This window comes from Rhinatrema bivittatum, chromosome 8 (genome assembly GCF_901001135.1).
Source record: "Rhinatrema bivittatum chromosome 8, aRhiBiv1.1, whole genome shotgun sequence".
NCBI lineage: Eukaryota > Metazoa > Chordata > Amphibia > Gymnophiona > Rhinatrematidae > Rhinatrema > Rhinatrema bivittatum.
The window spans coordinates 105036273-105059004 of NC_042622.1; the positions used below are offsets into that span (position 1 = coordinate 105036273).

Consider the following 22732-nt stretch of genomic DNA (forward strand, 5'->3'; position numbering starts at 1 on the left):
CTCCTTAAAAGCCTCATGACATATTCTGTTGGCTGCATTCTACTGAGGGGGCAGATAGCACTGAAGGAGGTCGAATGAGGATAGCACTGAAGGAGGTTGAATGAGGCTAGCACTGGGGAAGGAAGACAGAAATTGGGGAGCCTGGAGGATGAGTGAATTTGGGAGGAATATTGGTAGAAGCTGATGGGATGTGAAGGTCCAGGAAGTCTTAACCTAAAGCTAGTCAGAGAAGAGAAACTCATGGTAGAAGAATGTGACATTCATTGTGAAATACAGGTGAGGATAAGTAAGGATTTTCATGCAGAGAGCAGGGTCTCTCTTGCAGGGGGAAACTGCAAGAGAAGCAGACAGCCAGGAAAGCAGATGGCTGCCTGAAAAGTGAGGTCAATAAGGGAAGACTGTGGTAAACTGGGAGTTGTCACTCCAGAAAGGAAATCTCACAATAAGAAGACTGGCGAATCTGCTGCCCAGGTTGGATCACATGACAAGAGACAGCAGAAAAGGGTGTTTTGTTAATGTACAGAGTTTATGCCTGTCTGTGCTTAAATACTTTGTGTATGTGTCTAGGGATATCCTGGCGCCTCAGGGTTTATAAAATGGTGTTGTTGGCTATGGACAAACAGATGTATAAAAAATGAAAGAAATTATTGTCCTGCAAGTGTCTGGATGCATGGTTGTTCCTCAGTTGCTGGAGGCAAGCAAGAGCATGTCATGGTCAGTGACTCTCCTACACTCAAGTTACAGAGGCCTTTCAGCTACTTATCTGAAAGCACAAAGAATGGCAAATAAAATATTTCCACTTGCCTTATAGAGAGTGAAATGACTGGGGTACTCTGCCAGAGAAAGGAAGCACTACTATATAAAATGTTTGCTGCAGGCTGAACATAGTGAGAGAATGAAAGAAATTGGGTGGTCCAGATGTTTTCTTCATTCTCCTCTTCATGACCCAGTTTACAGGAGTACTGATCAACCAGCAACCTTCCCTCTGGCTGGAATATTTGAGTCAGGTATAGATAGATAGAGAACTGGTACTGGATGTTTCCTCTATAGGTATCCATGATAATATTAAACTTACCTCAAATTATTTTCCCAACTCTTACAGTTCCATAGTCATTTCATTTTCATTATACATTGGTTTAATTGAAAGTAAAAGTAGAAAGAGTTTTATTGTTAGATTCAGTTGAAATCAAGATTGAAAAAAACTAGTTTTCAACAAACTTTCGAAAACAAACAGTGAGATATCAGGGGAATCCGGCTCCAGAAACGGCACAAGATGCTTTTCTTAGTTGCAGTGTTTATCCATGACTAAACAACAGGTTTATGCAGAATTCCCTCTAAGAAATAATACCTAAATTTAGCAAACCATCCTTCCAAAAACTGCATCATTATTACATGAGACCTGGCTGTCCTGGTGGTTCGGTGCTGGTGCTATGCACTGCCAAGTAAGAGACCTGGGTTCCATGCCTGAGCCTGGTTTATGCTCCTCACACTGGCTGGATCTCGGGTTGCTGCAGAAGCAACATTTTATAGCCCTTGGAGGCAGAAATTCTCTACCATCACACAAGGGCAACATCTTGTGGCAAGAATCTGGGTGCACAGGTTCCAGAAAGAACTAAAGACTGCAGCTCTTGGCCAAGGACTTTCATTGTGATGCCTGCGCTAGATGGGGAGGGCTGTTATAAAATTTGAGGCTTATTTCGAATGAGATACTGTCCAAAGGTGCAGGGCAAATAAAATCCCCCAAAACCCAAATTTGTCAGAGAGAGAGAGCGAGAGAGAGAACACTCCTCTGTATAGGGTCAGTCTGACACTCTATATATATGTACCACTGTAGAGGGGCACTTTGAATCAGGGTGGGTTTTCGGGAGGTGGGCTGGGGGTGGGGCCTATTACAGACACATTCAGAGATATTCATTGTAAAATCGACATCACTAAAGAATTTTAGTCTTTATAAGCAATGAGAAGTCTAACAAGAGGAGCTGATTTGTACACTGCAGTCTCTGCTAGATGCATTGTACAAATCAATTTCTTTTCATCACTTATAAAGATTAAAATTCTTTAGTGATGTCAATTTTACAATGAATACCTCTGCATGTGTCTATAACACCACCCCCCTAACCCCACTCCTTTTCATCGCTTATAAAGACTAAAATTCTTTAGTGATGTCAATTTTACAATGAATACCTCTGAATGTGTCTGTAACACCGCCCCCATCACCCCCACTAACCCCAAGCCACTTCCCGAAAACCCATCCCGATTCTAAGTGCCCCTCTACAGAGGTTCTCTCTCTCTCTCCCTCCCTCCGTGTTCAGAACACCTGCACCTCATGAGGATCAGTAGCAAAGTTACACAGGCAACAGCCCACATATGCGCATGTGGCCTTTTTTGCGCAAGCAACGCTTTAAAAATCTACCTCAAAGGATCTTAGTTAGACAGACTTCATTGTACATTAGTGCATTTCCATTTCAGTTATTCCATATTAATTTCTTGGCAATTAGTGTAAGGATTGAATAAAGTGTCACTCATTGCTTAATACACATTCAGTACTAACTTTTTCTTTCTTTTCAAATTGAGTGTTCCACGATCTACCATTCCATAAGACAGCAAACTGGCTTGGTCCTTTCATTCTCTCCCCAAGACAGGGGCCGGCTGACCATTTGGGCAACAGGGCAGTGCCCAAGAGCCCACAGCATTCTTTCCTAGCCTCAGATGGGTGGTTAGGGTCGAATGAGGACCCTTACCTGACCAGAGCCCAGAAGACTTGTCAGTTTCCACCTGCCTCAAGTCTTTTACCTGCTTTGTTTTCTATTCCATTTTTGTTCTTGTTTCCCGGTTTCAGAGTTGGCCAAAATGTTGTTGAGTTGGTTGGTAGGGGATTGGATTAGATGTACTGTAATAATATTTACATTAATTAAAGACTGTTTTTCTGTCGGTCAGATTTAATAGTTTTTCTCCCTTTTTGTGCCTCTGGCAAAAATCTCTTTGCAAATCAAAATCTGTGCAAAAACATTCCAAAGCAGTGCAAAATATGCTCTATGCCTCATTATTTGGCTTACAGATATTCAAAGTTTATTTTATTTGTATGCTACTTATTTCTTTAGTACTCCTTTGGGGAGATTTTGTTGCAAATATGATGCTTGTATATAACAAGTACGATTCATAAAACATGGAATAGATATACTAAGCATTTTCTTCATAGATACAAATACAAAAAAAATCCTTTTAGTATAATATTAGACTGTTATTATTGGTAACAATGTTCCATATTTTCCTAAACATTTTAATCAATTAGCATTTCATAGTTCTTTTGTTTATTATTACTATGTAACCAGTACCTTTACTGCTCTCTCTGTTTGATTTATATCTATAGTGCCATTTGGAACTTCTTCCAAAACAAATTTATTTTATATTGCATATTTACCAAGAGATAAATAAATTAATGCACATTCTCCATCAACAAGCAAGGCTGAAAAGTAACCATTGCATGTGGGTGACATCATCAAATGGTGCCAAATGGACCTATATCTCTAGCTCAGTAAAGTTTTAATAGTGAGAATGTGTGGGAGTTCCCCCATTTGCAGTGTCTCATGAGCCTCTCAGTCTTTATTTGTCTAAGTTTCCACACAGAAGTGTACCCTCTTTCTCACTATCTACTTTTTCAACTTTTCTGTGGTTGCGTCTTTTTTTTTTTTAATCACCTCACTGCCTCGGCAGCCCCTCAACAGCACTTTTTAATGCTACAGAAAAAAAAAAAAAGAAGTTGTTTTCAGTATGTCCAGATCCAAGAAGACCACACCTAGTGGCGTCAAGAACTGCATGCGTGGCCACAAGATGTCCATCAGCCATGGCTATGACATCTGCTAAAAATGCCTGGGACCTGATCTCGACTCAGCCAATTGCTATGACCATGGCCAGATGTTGCCTAGATCTCAGCGAAACTGGGCTTGGAAGATGGAGGAGCTCCGCAAGTCAATAAAGAGATGGAGCTGTTCTTCTTTTCAGAACAGGGCCTCCTCGAGCTCCCTCCATGCTGAGTTGTGTAAGCTCCTTGGTCAGGGCTCTTCCTCTTATGGCACAGACTCCAAATCTGCCACAGTCCAGGGGTCAAGTAAGACATGTAAGCATTGAGTGCAGGAGCTGGTGCACTCCAGGTGCACTCTTAAGCCTCTTCTCCCTCTAAATGGGATGCATCAGTGCCAAATAAGAAACACCGTTCAATTGCTTTGGGGCTAGCAGTGCAGGGGCCATCGACGCTGCTAAAGCACTGGCATCTAGCATTGTTGACATACTGGCCCCGGGCAACATCAAGGTATTGGCCCTTAATGCCATTGACACTCTGGTCCCCGACACCATCAGTGCAAACGTCCTCTGCACCATCTGAGCAGGATCCAGCATGCCAAGGATGAAACACATGGCATGACCGACTGGGACCTACACCATTGCCATCATTTTCATCAGGTTAATGGGTTAATATCCCTCCACCTCTTGGTTCACAGGAAGGGTTACAGAGATCCCCTCACTCCTTACCTGACCTGCTAAAAGACCTCTTGCACTCCAGATTCCTGAAAAACTTGGATAAAGCTATTTGTGTCAATGTCCAAAGAGACAAGTACCTCCGCACCAAGGTCTTTGGATTTTGGAAATCCCTTCCAAATCAGCAGCACTTCTAGTTCATCAAATCCTGTGAGATCAGCCAAAGAGAATGTGGGATAATCTGGCCTCCTGCCCCCCCCCCCCCCCCCCAGCTCAATGGCCAGGAAACTGGATGTTAAATACAGAGTACAACAGGCTTCTGGTTTTAGCTAATCCAATGACACACCAATGTGTTGTGATAAAGTTGGCATTGAAGCAGGTCTAAAAGACCCTGCAAGACCAAGTAAGGATCCTAGGTTGTTGGACAGTTTCATGAAGAAAGGTTTCCAGCATTCAATACTAAATGCAAATTGCAATACTTATTAGAGATGTGCAAAGCCTGAACCTTTTGGTTTGGGCTTTGTTTTCGGCCTGCCGTGGGAAATTTTGTATTTCCCGTGATTCGGGCCTTTGTAATTCGAGGGACCCGAATTTCGGGTAAGTGTGTGCTAATTCCCGTTAGCGCGCACTAACATTGTTACTGCACACTAACCTGAAAACCGAATATTCTCGAAATTTCGGGAAAATTTGGTTCGGTTTTCAGGTTCCCCGAAACAATTGCACATCCCTAATACTTACACAACTGCATCAACAAGTTGAAGCCTCTGGTGGAATCCCTGGCAGGGAGTAGGAGGGTTATTGGCAAGGTCTTTTGGATGCAGAAGAGTGTGAATGCCATCTCATCTAGCAAGTGTACAAGTTTTTTTACATCATGGTAAGACCTGCTGCAGCAGCCATAGGGGCATGCTGGATGGATTGGTTAAGAGTCAGCAGCCTGCATGAAGATGATCATGACAAGTTTATGTATTTATTTGTGTGTTTTATATACCGACATTCCATGAATCACTAGTTCATAACAGTGTACAGGTTAGACACTCATAAATAAATAATGAAAACAGAGTTGGCAGACATCCCATGCTCTATGGACAATCTCTTCGAGGACAAGGTCAGAGAAACTGTTGCCCTATATTAAGAAGCAGCATGCAACCATTCAGTTCTTGTCAGTGACTACCAACCAGCCTCCTTCCTCTAGACATCTTTACTTTACTTTTAAGTGCTCCTTCTTCCAGACACCCCTTCCACCAATTTCAGTGATATTGAGCTCCTCCTGCATTGCCATGACAGTAAATTTGTCCCTTGCATGCCCACATGAGAGACACCAGCCTAAAACACCACAGTAGCCCTACCCTAAACCACAGCCTAGTTTTCATTAGATCTAACACTCAGGTCTCAACCCCTCTGGTAGGAGTGGGCATGATTCACCTGTTCCTTGACAAGTGGTGGAAGGTCACCAAGGACCACTGGGTCCTCAAAATTGTGGAATCTGATTACCATTTACGCTTCTCCTGTCCTCCAGCACTGCACCAATGCTTAGCCTTCAATATTGATCTGTCTCACTCGACCCAACTTTGTCTCGAGGTGGAGTTGCTTTTCAGCCAGTGGGAGACAGAGTCTAACCCTATTGAAGATCATAGCAAGAAGTTCTATTCCTGCTATTGTTTTATCCTCAAAAAGCAGAAGAATTCAGACCTCTCCTGGATTTATGAAGAATGAACAAGAGTCTATATGTTATGTTTATACCACTTTCCATAGACATAGTCCGATTCAAAGTGGTCCACAAAAAATAAAAATTCTACAATAAATAGCAATACATCATAAAACTAATATATAACAACAACATACAACATTAAATAAGAAGTGTTTTGTTATGTGGCTGTTATGGGAGAAGTTCAAGATAAATACCCTCCACACCAACCTATCCTTCATCCAAGCGGGAGACTGGATTTGTGTCAGTTGCTGCTATCCTTAATAGAAGGCTTGGAGGTAGCCTGTACAGAGCGGAAGTTGATACTAACCTTAAATAGACTTGCTGAGCAGACTAGATAAACCAGTTTGGTCTTTATCTGCCATAATTTACTATGGGGTCCATATTCAGCCACTGTGCGCACTACAAGTTAGTCAGATAAACTTATCTTGTAAACTAGAGCTGTATATTCAGCAGCATAGCAGTTACACTGAATATACTCACCCATCTTAAAGTTAGTCGGATAAGCTTATCCAGTTAATTTTATGTCAGCCTTCTGGCCTGACCAGAGTTAGCTGGATATATTAACTAGCTAACTCTGACTATATGAGTAAACAGGATAACTTATCCAGCTAACTCAACCCCTCTCCGTTACATCTATTTCTTCCCTCTGCCTTAACTGGCTAAATACATAGATAAGTGACTTATCCAGGTAAGTGGTGCCCACTGACTCTAGCTGGATATTTAGCAGTGCCATTTAGCTGGATAAGAAGTACTTACCCAGCTAGGTGCCGTTTTGAATATCTGCCTCCATGTTACTGTATGTTACTATGGATCCGAAGGATCCATCTTCTCACATCCCCATCCACCCATCTCACTAGAAATAACTCAGATTCATGGTGGAAACATCTCACTATGAATACATGGTTCTGTCTTTTGGCTCTCTGCAGTCCTGAGGATCTTCACAAAATGCCTGGCGCTAGCGGTGGCACATCTTTGCCATGGGGGAATTTGTGTTTTCCCTTACCTGGATGACTAGCTGGTGATTGAACTTTCTCAAGCAGGGGCATTAGACTCCTTGCAGAAGATAATCCAGCTCCTTCAGTCACTAGGTTTCATAAACAACTTTACCAAGTCAAACATTATCCTCACCCAGAGAATAAAGTTTATTAGGGCATGGATAGACTCATTAAAAAAGAAAGCATTCCTTCCATCAGAAGGGTAATTTGCTCTCAAGCGCTGGTCCATATCTCGCTGCAGTGAAATTAAGTCCCACCCAAACAATCCTGGTTGTCATCAGGCACATGGTCTTAGTAGTGCATGTGGTCTCCATGAAGCACCTGAACATGAGAATTCTCCAGTGGAGTCTCCACTCTCAGTGGGATCAGCTGCTTCAACCCTTGTCATGTTCCATAAGGGTAACCATGTAAATGCACAAATCCCTCTATTGGTGGTTGAAAATAAAGGTCCTGGATAAAGGTGCCCCTCTTTGAATTTTAATTCATCATGTAATGCTGATGACAGATTCATCCACCAGAGGTAGGGCACGAACATAGACTTCTTCCAAATTCAGGGGACATAGTTGACAATGGAACATCTATACTAGTTCAACTTCTATGAGCTATGAGCCATCCAGAATATGCTGAGAGTATTCTCTCATCTTCTTCAGTGAAGTAGAATTCTGATCTATACGGACATCAAGTGGCAGTGTTCTATGGGGCGGATTTTAAGAGCCCTGCTCGCCTAAATCTGCCCAAATCCGGGCGGATTTAGGCGAGCAGGGCCCTGCGCGCCGGTGAGCCTATTTTACATAGGCCTACCGGCGCGCGCAGAGCCCCGGGACTCGTGTAAGTCCCGGGGTTTTCTGAGGGGGGCGGGCCCGAACCGCTCGGCATTTTTGGGGCGTGTCGGGAGCATTCCGGGGGCGGGCCCGTGGGCGTGGCTACGGCCCGGGGCAGTCTGGGGGCATGGCCGCGCCCTCCGGACCCACCCCCAGGTCACGTCCCGGCGCGCTAGCGGCCCGCTGGCGCGCGGGGATTTACGTCTCCCTCCGGGAGGCGTAAATCTCCCGACAAAGGTAAGGGGGGGGTTTAGACAGGGCCGGGCGGGTGGGTTAGGTAGGGGAAGGGAGGGGAAGGTGAGGGGAGGGCAAAAGAAAGTTCCCTCCGAGGCCGCTCTGATTTCAGAGCGGCCTTGGAGGGAACGGGGGTAGGCTGCGTGGCTCGGCGCGCGCCGGCTATACGTAATCGATAGCCTTGCGCGCGCCGATCCAGGATTTTAGCGGATACGCGCGACTACGCGCATATCTACTAAAATCCCGCGTACTTTTGCTTGCACCTGATGCGCCAGCAAAAGTACACGAACGCGCCGTGTTTGAAAATCTACCCCTATGTGAATAAAAAAGGAGGAACACAAACCGAGTCTCTCTGCCAGGAATTCCAGCAAATTAGGGTGTAGGCTCTCAATCATGGAGCTTTTCTTCAAGTAACTTACCTTTCCAGAGTCTCCAACATGCTGACAGATTGCCTGAGAAGAGTTTTTCAACCCCATGAGTGGTCTCTGGAACAAGGTATGGCAAACAGACTATTGCACCTTTGGGGTCAACCATAAATTGACTTACTCACATCACAAAGCAACAGGAAAGTCAACACATTTTGCTCCATTCTTCAAAGCAAGTTTAGATCCATTCCACATGCTTTTCAGCTCAAGTGGGATGCACATCTGCTATATGCTTTTTCTTCACATCCAACAGTGGTGAGGTCTGTGCAGAAATTACTCAAGGAACAGCCATGTCTTATCCACATTGCCCCAGCTTGGCCAAGACAAATATGGTTCCTCTTACTCATCAAGTTGTCAGTCCATCCACCCATCCCTCTAGGAGTACAGCTGGCCCTACTAACTCAAAAGAAGGGTCATCTATGTCATCTATGTCATCCAAGTCTCCCTTCTCTCAACTTGACAGCATGGCTGTTGAGCATTCAATAGCTTCTTATTCGTCACTATCTAAGGAGGTTGAGGGCATTTTGATTTCAGCCAGGAAGCCATTAATCATGAGAGCATATGGCTTTAAATAGAAGCATATCTCATTTTGGTATCAAGCAGGCTCTTTGAACCCATTTGCCTTCAGTAATTGTTCTACCTTTCCTCTTTGGGCCTCAGTACATCATTGCTGCTTACCACCCTCAAGTGAAGAGAAAGCTGATCACCATCCATCCTTTGGTATCAAAGTTCTTGAAGGGCTTGTGGCATACAAAGCTTCTGGTTGTAAAACCACCTATGCCTTGAGATCTCAACGTCATCTTAGTGTAACTGATGAAACCCCACCATGAGCCGCTGGAATCAGTTTGCTTGAAGTTTAATACATGGAAGGTAAAATTCTTAATTACTAACTCTTCAGCTAGGAGAGTCAGCAAGCTACAAGCATCGGGTTCATATTCTCCATCCCTGCAGTTTTTTTCATAATAGGGTAGTATTCCACACTCTTGCTAACTTTCTTCCTAAACTGGTTTCTGCATTTCATTTTAATCCAGTTATTGTTTTGCCCACATTCTTTCTAAGACCTCATGCACATAAAGAGGAGAAAGCCCTCCATTCATTGGACTGTAAAAGAGCCCTGGCCTATTACCTGAGGAGAACTCAACCACATTGTCAGGCTTTTCAATAGGGATGTGCAGAGCAAAAGTTTAAGTTCATATGTCCATATGTCCAAAGGGGGTCCCATTTGCGGTCAATATGGACATAAACAGAGTTCAATGAGTTGAGTATATGTCCATATGTGCAAATAAAAATTTAAACCCCTCACCCTCCTTAATCCCCCCCCCCAAGACTTACCACAACTCCCTGGTGGTCCAGTGGGGTCAGGACGCCATTTCTGACCAACTTTGCAAGGAGCACGTGACGTCGGCGTCACGTCGGAGTGACGCGGCGTCACGTGATTCCCCGTGGGTTCGCGCCGGAACGCTCGTTCGGCCCAAAAGGAACTTTTGGCCAGCTTGGGGGGCCTCCTGACTTAGTTTTTGGGGGGCCTCCTGACCCTCCCAAGCTGGCCAAAAGTTCCTTTTGGGCCGAACGAGCGTTCCGGCGCGAACCCGCGGGGAATCACGTGACGCCGCGTCACTCCGACGTGGCGCCGATGTCACGTGCTCCTCGGAAAGGCTTTCAGAAATGGCGTCCTCACTCCTCGCTGGATCACCAGGGAGTTGTGGTAAGTCTTTGGGGGGGGATTAAGGAAGGTGAGGGGTTTAAATTTGTATTTTGGATCAACAATCGCGATTTCCAACTTATCCAACATAGCTATGTTGAATAAGTTGGAAATCTGATCGTTTATGTCTTATATTTTTTTTTTTAACTTAAAAAAGTGATAAGTAGCGTTTTACATTTATGTTCAATACGAATGCACACCCCTACTTTTCAACTATTTATTTCCTACAATGCTAACAGATGGACATGGCTGTTGCCAAATGTACTTTGTTCAGCTGGCTAGCAGACTGTATCATGTAATGCTATATGCTGTCTGGCCTTCAGATCACAGACTCTTTAAGGCTCATCAAGTAAGAACCATTGCTGTCTCAGTGGCTCACCTAATAGCCATCTCCATTGAAGACATCTGAAAAATTCTGCAACTTGGTTGTCAGTTCACACCTTCATGCCCCACTACCAAGTGGTCAATCTATCAAGAAGTGCCAATACCTTCGGGAATGTAGTTTTGCGCAGCCTGTTCACCCAGTAGTCAACTCTCCACAAGTATTTACGATTGCTTATTCAGTAAATGCTCTGCTATGCAGCCCTCAGTTTGGGTCTTCCCACGTCATGGCTAATTCAGCCCTGCTTGTTGATGGAGAAATCAAGTTTGTTTACCATAAATGCAGTTTTCCAGACATATCAGGATGAACTAGCCATGCTTATTACCCACTCATCTCCCTGGAGAGTCGACTACCTGGCTAAAGCTAAACTCTACAATCAACAGAGGGGCTCACAAGGCAACAAGCATGTGAGAACTCCCATGCATGCTCAGTAGTAAAATTTTATTGAGCGAGAGAGATGGGTCCTTTTGGTGCTGTCAGATGATATCACCCATGTATCATGACTAATTCTTTTTTTTTTTTTCATACTGGGTCAGACCAAGGGTCCATCAAGCCCAGCATCCTGTTTCCAACAGTGGCCAATCCAGGCCATAAGAACCTGGCAAGTATGCAAAAACTAAGTCTATTCCATGTTACTGTTGCTAGTAATAGCAGTGGCTATTTTCTAAGTCAACTTAATTAATAGCAGGTAATGGATTTCTCCTCAGAGAACTTATCCAATCCTTTTTTAAACACAGCTATACTAACTGCACTAACCACATCCTCTGGCAACAAATTCATTCTGCTGTTTATAGAAAACCCCATTTATGGTAAACAAACTTGCTTTATTCTGCATTCACCGCTGGTTAGATGTTATTAATGTAAAACAAAGACGCACTTACCTTAGCTATCTTCACAAAATGGCTCAGTATTTCTGCTCTTATCTTCAAGGTCTGTGCTGTTAAAATTTCTCGTACAACCCAGAAACTGACCTAAGAAATAAGAGAAAATAAATGTGTGTTTAGTATACTCTACATTTACATTGAATTAAATATAGTTCTCTTTGACTTTTATCCTATCAACAACAAATACTGCATGTGATAACAGCAAACTACCATCTACAGGAAGAAGCTTGTCTTCTGTTCCATATTATACTCAGCAGATACACAGATAAACAAAACCAATTTCTGATTCTCTATTATAGTAACATGCTGTATCATGCAATGTGCTCATATGCCACAACACTGGCTATGTAGCATTAGTTTATAATCATATACCAGTGTATCTTTTAAAATTTAAAGAAGGTCAATCTTCATCAAAGGATATGCAGCAACCAAAAACTTTTTTTTTATAAAGAAAATTTGTATGTGCAAATAAAAACACTTCCTTGGAAATGCTTATCATGGAATAGCCAGAGTAAAATGTGATGTAGATGTTGAAAGGTGTTCAGAATATTCTTCTTCTCTCCAAACACCCAACACTGCAGCACTTCGGCAGTACTACTGACTGCATCAGGGGCTTCTGCACTCAGATCAACGTCTCACCATCTTAAGCACAAGAGTAATACACTTGTGCAAAGCCCCTGATGCAGGCAATAATTATTACTGCCAAAACACTGCAGTATCAGGCATTTGGAGAGAGAAAAAAAAATTCTGAACACCTTTCAACATCTATATTGCATTTTCCTCTGGCTACTGCATGATAAGCATTTTTTAAATAAGTGTTTTTATTTGCACATACCAACAGATTTTGAAAAAAAAAAGTTTTTTGTAGGTACATATTCTTTGACGAAGATTTTGACTTTTAAATTTGAAAAGACACACTAGTATATGATTATATACTAATGCTACATAGCCAGCATTGTGGCATATGAGCACATCATATGATGCCAACATATTACTATAATAAAGAATCAGAAATTGGTTTTGTTCCTCTGTGTATCTGCTATGATGAAGAGGAAGGAGAGCATATGTTTTAATGAATCTAGTTTTCTTTTGTTTTAATTTTGCTTAATTTAACAGCAGTATGCTCTAAGGTAATATATCATAAGATATACTGTACATTACCAATAATCATCATTGGGTGCATTCTCACTGCTGAGAATCAGTAACTAAAGTGCATGAATAAGGAGAGCATAACAGGCTCATAAATAAAGCTTCCTCGGTATATGGACTCCAGTTTCAAAAAGACAATCTTCAACTGTTTTGAAAACAGGGTTCGGCTTCTGAATCGCAATTAATGTTCTCATTTTCAATTGGTATATTTTAGTTTCTGATAAAGCAATACGTTACTAATTAAGCAATAAATGACAACAAAAAATGCACATATGGACATATTTTAAGCTGTACAAATATGGTAGATAGTATGGTGAGGAAGTCAGGACTAACCTAAATCATCTTATAAATCCCCACTGGAGACCACAACTAAAAAGACCTTCTAGAGAAATGTAGGAAATATGAGGCTGAACTCGAACAATGCAAATTTCAATTTGGTTAAAGACTGACAGACTTTATTAATCTTTCCCAGATTTGCTGAGGAAATACACTGAAATTTCTTCTGCAAATCTGGAACATCTTCTAATGGATTTAATAATGATTCATCAAGGATTCATGGGAATCTACACTACAGACCTCCTGAATCGAAAAAAATCTGCTCAAACTCTGATGTAGATTCACCAATCCCTGGAATCCACAACTGATTTTTTTTTTACGTTGGCAAAACTAATCAGCAATTTATTTTTTAATAAATCACTTGCACCTTAATTCCTTTCCTATAAGAATCAAATAAATGTCTGTTTTCCCATTTTTTTCCACTGGGGAGTGGTAATTTTCAAAGGCATTTACCCAGATAAATAGGGATTTACCTGAGTAAAATGGCCTGTCTGAAAACTACTTTCCTCAAATACACCTAAAAGTATGTGCAGTTTCCAAAGCACAAATACTTTTAGCCATATTAAAAGGAAGCTTTCTAGGAACATAAGAACATAAGAAATTGCCATACTGGGTCAGACCAAGGGTCCATCAAGTCCAGCATCTTGTTTCTAACAGTGGCCAATCCAGGTTACAAGTACCTTACAAGTACCCAAAAACCTAAGTATATCCCATGCTACTGTTGCTAGTAATAGCAGTGGCTATTTTCTAAGTCAACTTGATTAATAGCAGGTAATGGACTTCTCCTCCAAGAATGTATCAAAACCTTTTTTAAACCCAGCTACACTAACTTTCTGTTGGGTGTCCTTAAGTTGGAGAATGAAAACAACACACATCTATGACATTTTCCATAGTATGTGTGCTATTTTGCTTTTGCTCAGCCACCTGCATAAACATCAGTGAGTTGTATATCATCTAATTATTTTATTTAGTTAGATTTATAAATCACCCATCTAATATTTTATGCAAGGTATAATAAAATCATATACAACCACACTAAAATACATACAAAATATAGCAATAAACCAAAAATAAATAAAATCATAAAATCACATCAAGACACATTCCAAATATAAGAAACACAATATACCAAAAATAAATGTAACAGAATAATAAAACAATACCTACTCAGATACTAATAGTAAAGCCTTCTTAAATAAGAAGGCCTTTAAAACTCATCTATAAATAAGAAAATTGCCTTCCAATCTCACTTCTTTAGGAAGGGAATTCTATAACTCTGGAGCCAAACAACAAAAGCAGATTTCTATATTTTCATCAAACTGTATTCTTCAAAAAGATGAACACACAAAGTTAAATCAGACAGAGAACAAACACTGCTTGGGAATATACTTCATGCTTGACAAATATTCTGGGCCTTGTCCACGTAACACTTTAAAAGGAAGGCAAATGGCTTTAACTGACATTTGTAAGAAACTGGAAGTTAGTGGAGGATGACAATATCAGAGCAACGTGGTCCTGATGGCAAATACCCATAACTGTAGGTTGGGCAGCATTCTGTAGCATCTGCAGGAATACTGAAAATATGCCTCCTAAAAACGGTGTATTGTTGATCAACAGTATTTGTTAACACACAAGAATCACTAAACTTCCAACAAATTTACAGCATAGTGCACAAAAAATACATTCATTTGTCTACACATATGCGAACAATTTTCAAATTGTCAAACTGCAGATTTTATACCTAGTTTTCAAAGGGAAAATATGAAGGTACTTCCCCTTTTAAAACTGATCTGGGTACAAAGCACCCATGATCTTTGGCATCTGCTTTCTGATGGGTAAAATGTATATGTAAAATAAGACAGATAGGTCTAAGTATTAGAACCTGGAGGGAAAAATGCCACGGGATTTACAAAGCTGCATTACTCGGTACTGCAGCTTAGTAAACATGCAGAATTTTCCCTGGCGGAAAAATATTTTTATTTATTTTTTAATTTTATTTAAACATTTTTATATATCGGCATTAGTTGTAGACATCATGTCGGTTTACAATATTTATTTTATTTTATTATTATTTTTTTTTTATATACCGACATTTGATCTCAATTGAGATATCACACCGGTTTACATTCAGGTACTGTAGGTATTTCTCTATCCCCAGAGGGCTTACAATCTAAGGGGTAGATTTTTAAAAAATGCGCGTTCGCGTACTTTTGTTGGCGCACCAGTCGCAAACAAAAGTACGCTGCATTTTAGTAGATACGCGCGTAGCCACGCGTATCTGCTAAAATCCAGGATCGGCGCGCGCAAGGCTGCCGATTTTGGGCAGCCAGCGCGCGCCGAGCCACGCAGCCTGCCTCCGTTCCCTCCGAGGCCGCTCCGAAATTGGAGCGGCCTCGGAGGGAACTCTCTTTCGCCCTCCCCTCAACTTCCCCTCCCTTCCTCTACCTAACCCACCCCCCCGGCCCTATCTAAACCCCCCCCCTACCTTTGTCCGTGGATTTACACCTCCCGGAGGGAGAAGTAAATCCGCGCGTGCCAGCGGGCCGCTGGCGCACCGAGATGCGACCCGGGGCGGTTCCAGAGGGCGCGGCCACGCCCCCGGACCGCCCCAGGCCGAAACCACACCCCCGGGCCCGCCCCCGAAACGCCGCGCCGATCGGCCCCACCCCCGACACGCCCCCGACAAAAAACCCCGGGACTTACGCGAGTCCCGGGGCTCTGCGCGTGCTGGCAGGCCTATGGAAAATATGCGCGCCAGGCCCTGCTCACGTAAATCCGGGCGGATTTACGCGAGCAGGGCTTTTAAAATCCGCCCCTAAGTTTGTACCTGAGGCAATGGAGGGTAAAGTGACTTGCCCAAGGTCACAAGGAGCAACAGCAGGACTTGAACCCTGGTCTCCTGGCTCATAGTCCACTGCTCTAACCACTAGGCTCATAGTCCACTGCTCTAACCACTAGGCTATTCTTGGAAATTACATTTTAACAGGGATGTCAAACTGGGAGAGGGGGTAATGAAAGGTAGCTGAGAAACGACAGGATAACCAAACATGGCTCCTCAAGATGAGGAGAGGGAGAATAACAAAATATAGTTCCTCAATATGAGGAAAGGAGTAGAGGTAAAGTGATCTACTTTGAGAGTATATATATTGTATATCTATATTGAGAGTAAAACGCCTAAGGACAAAGGCATTCTATTGGCTGGCTGATATCAAAATTGTTATGTCTCAATTCAGGACCTGTGGTGTGGCCTCAATAGCAAATATGTTGCCCCCTTGACCCTCTAACATACCTTGCTCGAAATACACACAGGGTTTGTACTCCAGCAAGGTGGGAGTGATGTCAGTAATCCTGTCATATTGGTGATTACAAATTTTCTTTTACAAACTTTTAAATTGGTACAGACAGAAATATACAAAGCCAGGCCAAGAGGGCTCGATTTTGGGACCAACTCTGTTCAATATCTTTGTAAGCGACAATGCAGAAGGTAAAATTTGTCTATTTGCAGATGATACTAAGATCTGCAATAGAGTGGACATGCCTGAAGGAGCAGAGAGAATGAAAAGGGATTTAAGAAAGCTGGAAGAGTAGTCGAAGATTTGTCAGCTGGGATTCAATGCCAAGAAGTGCAGAGTCATAAATCTGGGGTGCAGTAATCCAAAAGATGGGGGTATGTGATATGGTGTGTGTGTGTGTGTGAAAATTTGACGTGCACAGACCAAGAGAGGGATCTTGTAGTAATAGTGTCTGGAGCTCTGAAGATGGCAAAGTAATGTGACAAGACATAGCTAAAGCCAAAATAATGCTGGGCTGCATAGAGAGAGGAATAACTAGTAACAAAAAGGAGATGATAATGCTCTTGTACAGCTACTTGGTGAGGCCTCTCGTGGAGTGCAGTGTTCAATTCTGGAGTCCATATCTCAAAAGGGACAAAGACAGGATGGAGGCAGTCCAGAGAAGAGCAACCAAAATGATGTGGGGTCTGTATGAGAAGACCTATAAGGAGAGACTGAAGGATATGAATATGAATACCCTCAAAGAGAAGAGGTGCAGGGGAGTTATGATACAGACCTTCAGATTCATGAAAGGTTTTAATGGTGCACATTTGACACATCTTTTCCGCTGGAAAGAAATTGGTAGAACTGGGGTCACAAAATGAAACTCCAGGGAAGATGACTCAAAACCAAGATCAGGAAATATTTCTTGATGAAGAAGATGGTGGATGCCTGGAATGCCCTTCTGAGGGAGGTGGTGTAAGGGGAATAAAAAATTGATGATCATGTAGACTCTACTTTGAATCAGCAGGAATGACTCCATTTCATTACAGACAGAATAACATGTAGGCACTAGTACAATTTTGCTTCTTTATATTCTTTTTCCTTATGGATGACAAGACACCTGTAACTGAGGATTTTCAGATTGAAATATTCCTGCTTGTGACTGTGTACTCATAGAGGCCGATGCAAAACACTGCGCTCAGCCAAGCGCACTGTTTAACCCGCAGTTGGAAGCACGTTTTGGAGGCGCATCCACAGCCCCTTATGCTATAAGGGGATTAGTGCGTCACAACACATGTCAACGCGCCGCAAAACTAATAGCACTCATCACATGCAAATGAATGCTGATGAGGCTATTATTCACCACGCTGGCAAAAAAAAAAATATGTGCTGGACCCGCACATTTTTTATGCTCAGAAATAAATGCCTGCCCAGAGCAGGCATAAATTTCTGAGCACCCCAAAATGTTTATTTATTTTTATTTATTTAAAGGCTTTTATATACCGGAGTTCATGCACTAGTGCGTACCACTTCGGTTTACACAGAACAAGGAACAGAAAATTACATCAAACAGATTGAACAATTAAACAAATATACAATTATGTTGTACAGAATGTTGTACAGAATGTTGTACAGAAAAGCAGAAAATACTGCTTTTCTGTATATCCTCTGACTTAATATTGTGGAGATATTAAGTTGGAGAAACCAAAAGTTTAAAAAGTTTAAAAAAAATTTAGAAAAAAAAGTGCCAGTGGTCAAGTCAGGGAAACGGACACTCAGTTAACGAGCGACCATTTTTCCTAACCCATGGCTGTGCACTGGTTAGGAAAACAGACGCTTGTAAAATTGAGCATCTGCTTTCTTAACCCATGGACAGCCACTGCCAAGGAGGCACTAGGGGCGTGCAATCTACCCTCAGCACCTCCTTGGCAGTGCAACCCCTAATTTAAATATTGCATGGTGCCCCCAGGAGAGGTGCCTGGGCACGCATTAGGAAAGCGGGCGCTCAACACGGAGCGCCTGCTTTTGGCGCACTTTTATTGCATCAGCCCCATAGTCTTCTGCCGCCTCTACATTTTCTTTTTGGCTGTGTGGTACCGTGTTTGGTGGATCAGTTGTTCCTCTTATTTCACTCTGGCTTTACACAAGTAGTTCTCTGGTAAGTGTAGTGTTTTTATCTTTTCTTTGGCTTCTTTTTGCCCTTTGTGGGCAGTCTTCGCCTTCCGCCACAGCCGATGCTGGGGAGCAGGAATTATAGTTATAGTCGAGGTTGAAGTCCCTGTCTTTGGTTATTGTTTGAGGTGGTGCACCCATTATTTGATATGAGGGGAAGAGGCTCTTGGGGTATAACAGTTCCCGAACCTGGAGTCTCGCAGTCCCGAGGTTTCGGGTCTCATGGTAGTAAAGACACTTGGCGTAGCGTCTTTGGAGTTTTGGTATTAGAGCCACTTGGCATAATGTCTTTGGATTTTGTTCTATGTGGTGATTTTCTTGTAACTAGTGTTTGTAGTGTAACTAAAAGAAAGGTGAGAGCCGGATGCAGTGAGAGAGGATTCCTGGCTAACCACTACCAGTTGGCGAGATAGAGGAAGGCTGTGTGTATGGGCGTGTTGCTGGGACACAGAAGAAAGAGTCCCTGGTGGTTCAGTGGTAGAATTGTCATCTGCTTTGCGGGAGGCCTGGGTTTGATTTCCAGCCAATGCACCAAACTTGCGGAAAATCCCTTATAGGAAAACCTCATGGGAATTCCCTGGGAGGACCCTTGGCCTGGCTTTGTTTACGTCTGTCTGTACCAATTTAAAAGTTTATAAAAGAAAAATTTGTAATCACCAATGAAACAGAATGCAATAAGCAAGTTCCTTATTTATTATCTGATCGTGCGCGGACAAATATAACAAGTCACTAACAACAGCCCAGAATATGAGAGCTCTGATACAGAAGAAATTCATAACTTATATATGATTTAAGATATAGACAAATCAGGAGTCAGAATTTCATACTCTAAATGCATATTCATTGATATTCAATGAATTCCAAGAATTTATACCTAATTCGTGTAACTAATACCTATTCATAAGCTTAAGTCTTGCTCATGTGATAACCATTAGCTTTATGTTGTAAACAACTCTATATATCTTGTAATGCTTTGAATACTAAAGAATATATTTAATTACTTATTTTCCTAGCATGCTGTAGCTACGGCATTTTCAGTTCTCTTGCCTTTAGCTGTTTCTATAGATAGGCTTAAAAAGCGTAGTTACAGTTCTTATGATGTTACTTAACATAACGTAAGAAAGGAACTCAAGCCAGAGTTCCAGAAATTTACGACAAGTCTAGGGGACCATTTTTCAAATTGGAAAGGCCTGAGAAGTCAGGAGGGTGGGAGGTGCATTGAGGGGGGGGGGGCTAATGTTTTAAAATGGGGAGGGACTTTGGGGGTTGTGGGTGGGTCCAACATTGCACCTGTTCTATGTGAAAATTAAAATTTTTGGACTTTGGCCACCTCAAAAGGCAGTGGGGAAGGGGGACAAAAAAAGAGATCTTGACAGAACACTGTAGCTTTTGACACACTTGGGGCTGGTTACTTCAGGCTAGCAGCCCCTTTAATTGATGGCCCCAGAAGCATCGGGACATGTGTTAGCATCCCGGTACTCTAAGGAAAGTTAGCTATAACCTGAGAGTTGTAGTTAACTTTTAATCAAATAATGCAGCTTGCAATTCTTGAGGCAAGCCATGGTATCAGGTTTATATCAAACTGCCTAGTAATGAGCTGATTTGTGTACATTGCAGGAAAATCAATCCAATACCATACATGTGGTAACCGAGGAAAGATAATACATGGTATTTTAAAATCCCACGTTTTCGCTGCATTAGGCATTAAACATGAGGTAAATCGTCTAACACAGCTTAGTAAATTCCCCCCATAGATTTGAAAATACAATCCTGACTAAATCATGCCTGAAGAAACACTATTCCTTGATGTAGCACTACATATAAGTTGTAGTAAATCCCTCCCGTATTTTTAGCTGGATTAAGTAAGGGTAATTTTCAGATAGCATATTTAACTGGCTACACATTTTGCCCTTATTTCTAACATCTGTTTGCAACCTTACTCATGTATCATCAGCTTTTACTCAATCTTTACATCCATCCAACTAGATATGTAATGTTTAATCATTTTTCCAAACAGCAACATACAAATAAATTCAGATTGTTATGTTACTGGCCAAGGCAAAATTGATGAAGACTTGTAAGATGCTTGCCTAATACTGGGATGAACAAGAGTTTACACAATTTTAATCATAAGCACATTGTGCAACACGGCTCAAAGTGATGCATCAACAACAGAAAATATTTCTGCCTCTGATATATTTCCAGTGGATATCCACTGTAGGAAAGGAGAAACACGGCTTTTCTATAGTTCCTCCAACTTAATATCATGGTGATATTAAGTTGGAGAAACTGAAAAAGGAGAACCGTAAATAAATAAATAAACAAATAAATAAATGAATAAAAAAGTGTGCTGGCGGTCAAGGTAGGAAAACGGACGCTCATAAAAATTGAGCGTCCGTTTTCCTAACCCACCTCTCCTGGGAGCCCAATGCTGAGGAGGTGCTAGGGACACAACATTTTCCCTAGCATCTCCTTTTTATCACGGCAGCTCATTTAAATATTAAATCAGGTGCCTGGGAGAGGTGGATTGGCTCGCATTAAGATAGCGGGTGCTCAATCATGAGCGCCCATTTAACGCATGCCGATATTGCATCAGCCTGTTTGTGTTTTAAAAAAAAGGATTAGGGTACCACATGGGTGTCTAAAAAGGCACTCCTGTAGCATCATGAATCTTCTTATTAAAAAACTGAGATCTTTGTAAATGTAAAATCAAGTAAAACTGGAACATATTGTACATAAGATGTTGGGAGAGATGATCGATGTTTTTTTTTGACCTATGAAGAAATACATGTTGTATTAAGAAGTATCTAAAGCTGACTTGTTGTAAAGAAATAAAAAAATAAAAAAAAACTGAATAACTTTAGAACTGGACTATCTGAAAAGCTTTAATGTGGGAAGGAAAACATTCAGGTTTATTGCTATATACTAAAGTAAGCTCCTTGTGTCTGGGAAAACAAAAATGGAATGTACAGGATTTGGATTTAATTACTCATAAGAACATAAGATATGCCATACTGGGTCAGACCAAGGATCCATCAAGTCCTGTTTCCAACAGTGGTCAATCCAAGTCACAATGGCAAATGCCCAAACATTAAATAAATCTCAAGCTACTATTGCTTTTAATTAATAGCAGTTTATGGATTTTTCCTCTAGGAACTTATCCAAACCTTTTTTAAACCCATTTACACTAACTGCTGTAACCACATCCTCTGGCAATGAATTCCAGAGCTTAACTATGCACTGAGTGAAAAAGAATTTCCTTTGATTTGTTTTAAATGAGCTACTTGCTAACTTCATGGAGTGCCCCCTAGTCCTCCTATTATCTGAGAGAGTAAATAACTGATTTACATTAACTTGTTCAAGTCCTTTCATGATTTTGGAGACCTCTATCATATCCCCCCTCAGTCGTCTCTTCTCCAAGCTGAACAGCCCTAACCTCTTTAGCCTTTCCTCATAGGGCAGCCATTCCATGCCTCTTATCATTTTGGTCGCCCTTCTCTGCACTTTCTTCAGTACAACTATATCTTTTTTGAGATGCGGTGACCAGAACTGTACACAGTATTCAATGTGCAGTCTCAGCATGGAGCGATACAGAGGCATTATGACATCCTCCATTTTATTCGCCATTCCCTTCTTAATTCCTAACATTCTGTTTGCTTTTTTGACTGCTACAGCACATGCCTTTCCACATTCCTATTACAGTATAGTACACGTGAAACCACATCAGCAAGCAGTAGTATAGTCCATGTAACAGATTTGTGTAAAAAAGCTTATTGTCTGTCAGTTAAAGAATGATTTTGTACCCACAGCAAAATGTTCAAGGGGTGGAGATATACTGTGTGGGTTTTGTGGGGGTTATTCAGTAAATGCTCAGATTTAATTTTCATTTTGTACTTATAAAGATTATAGATCATGCACCAACAGAAGCCTTTATTATGCATGCTATGCTATGCTATGCTATGCCCACAACACAACTTATTCCAATAACTTGCTACTCTAGTTGTACATACATCAGATTTGCAAGCTGAACACAGGAGAGGAGTAGAAGACCTGTACTGAAATAGTTTCAATGGCACTTTATTATTCCATACATTGAAAGTAAAAAGGCACTGTCAAAATAAAAAAATCAACTAAAAGAACCATACAGTTTTTACTAAAATGTGTTGTTCACATTAC

At 41.6% G+C, this 22732-nt stretch overlaps 1 protein-coding gene across 8 annotated transcripts in view; it reads right to left on the reverse strand.

Annotated features, from left to right (window-relative positions):
- Window positions 1-22732, reverse strand: part of RALGPS1 (Ral GEF with PH domain and SH3 binding motif 1) — a 965034-nt gene that overhangs the window by 594664 nt on the left and 347638 nt on the right. For all 8 annotated transcript variants that reach the window (XM_029614240.1, XM_029614239.1, XM_029614238.1 and 5 more), the window contains one exon: window positions 11622-11711. In XM_029614240.1, coding sequence (XP_029470100.1) covers window positions 11622-11711 — 90 coding nt within the window. The remainder of the gene's footprint in view (window positions 1-11621; window positions 11712-22732) is intronic.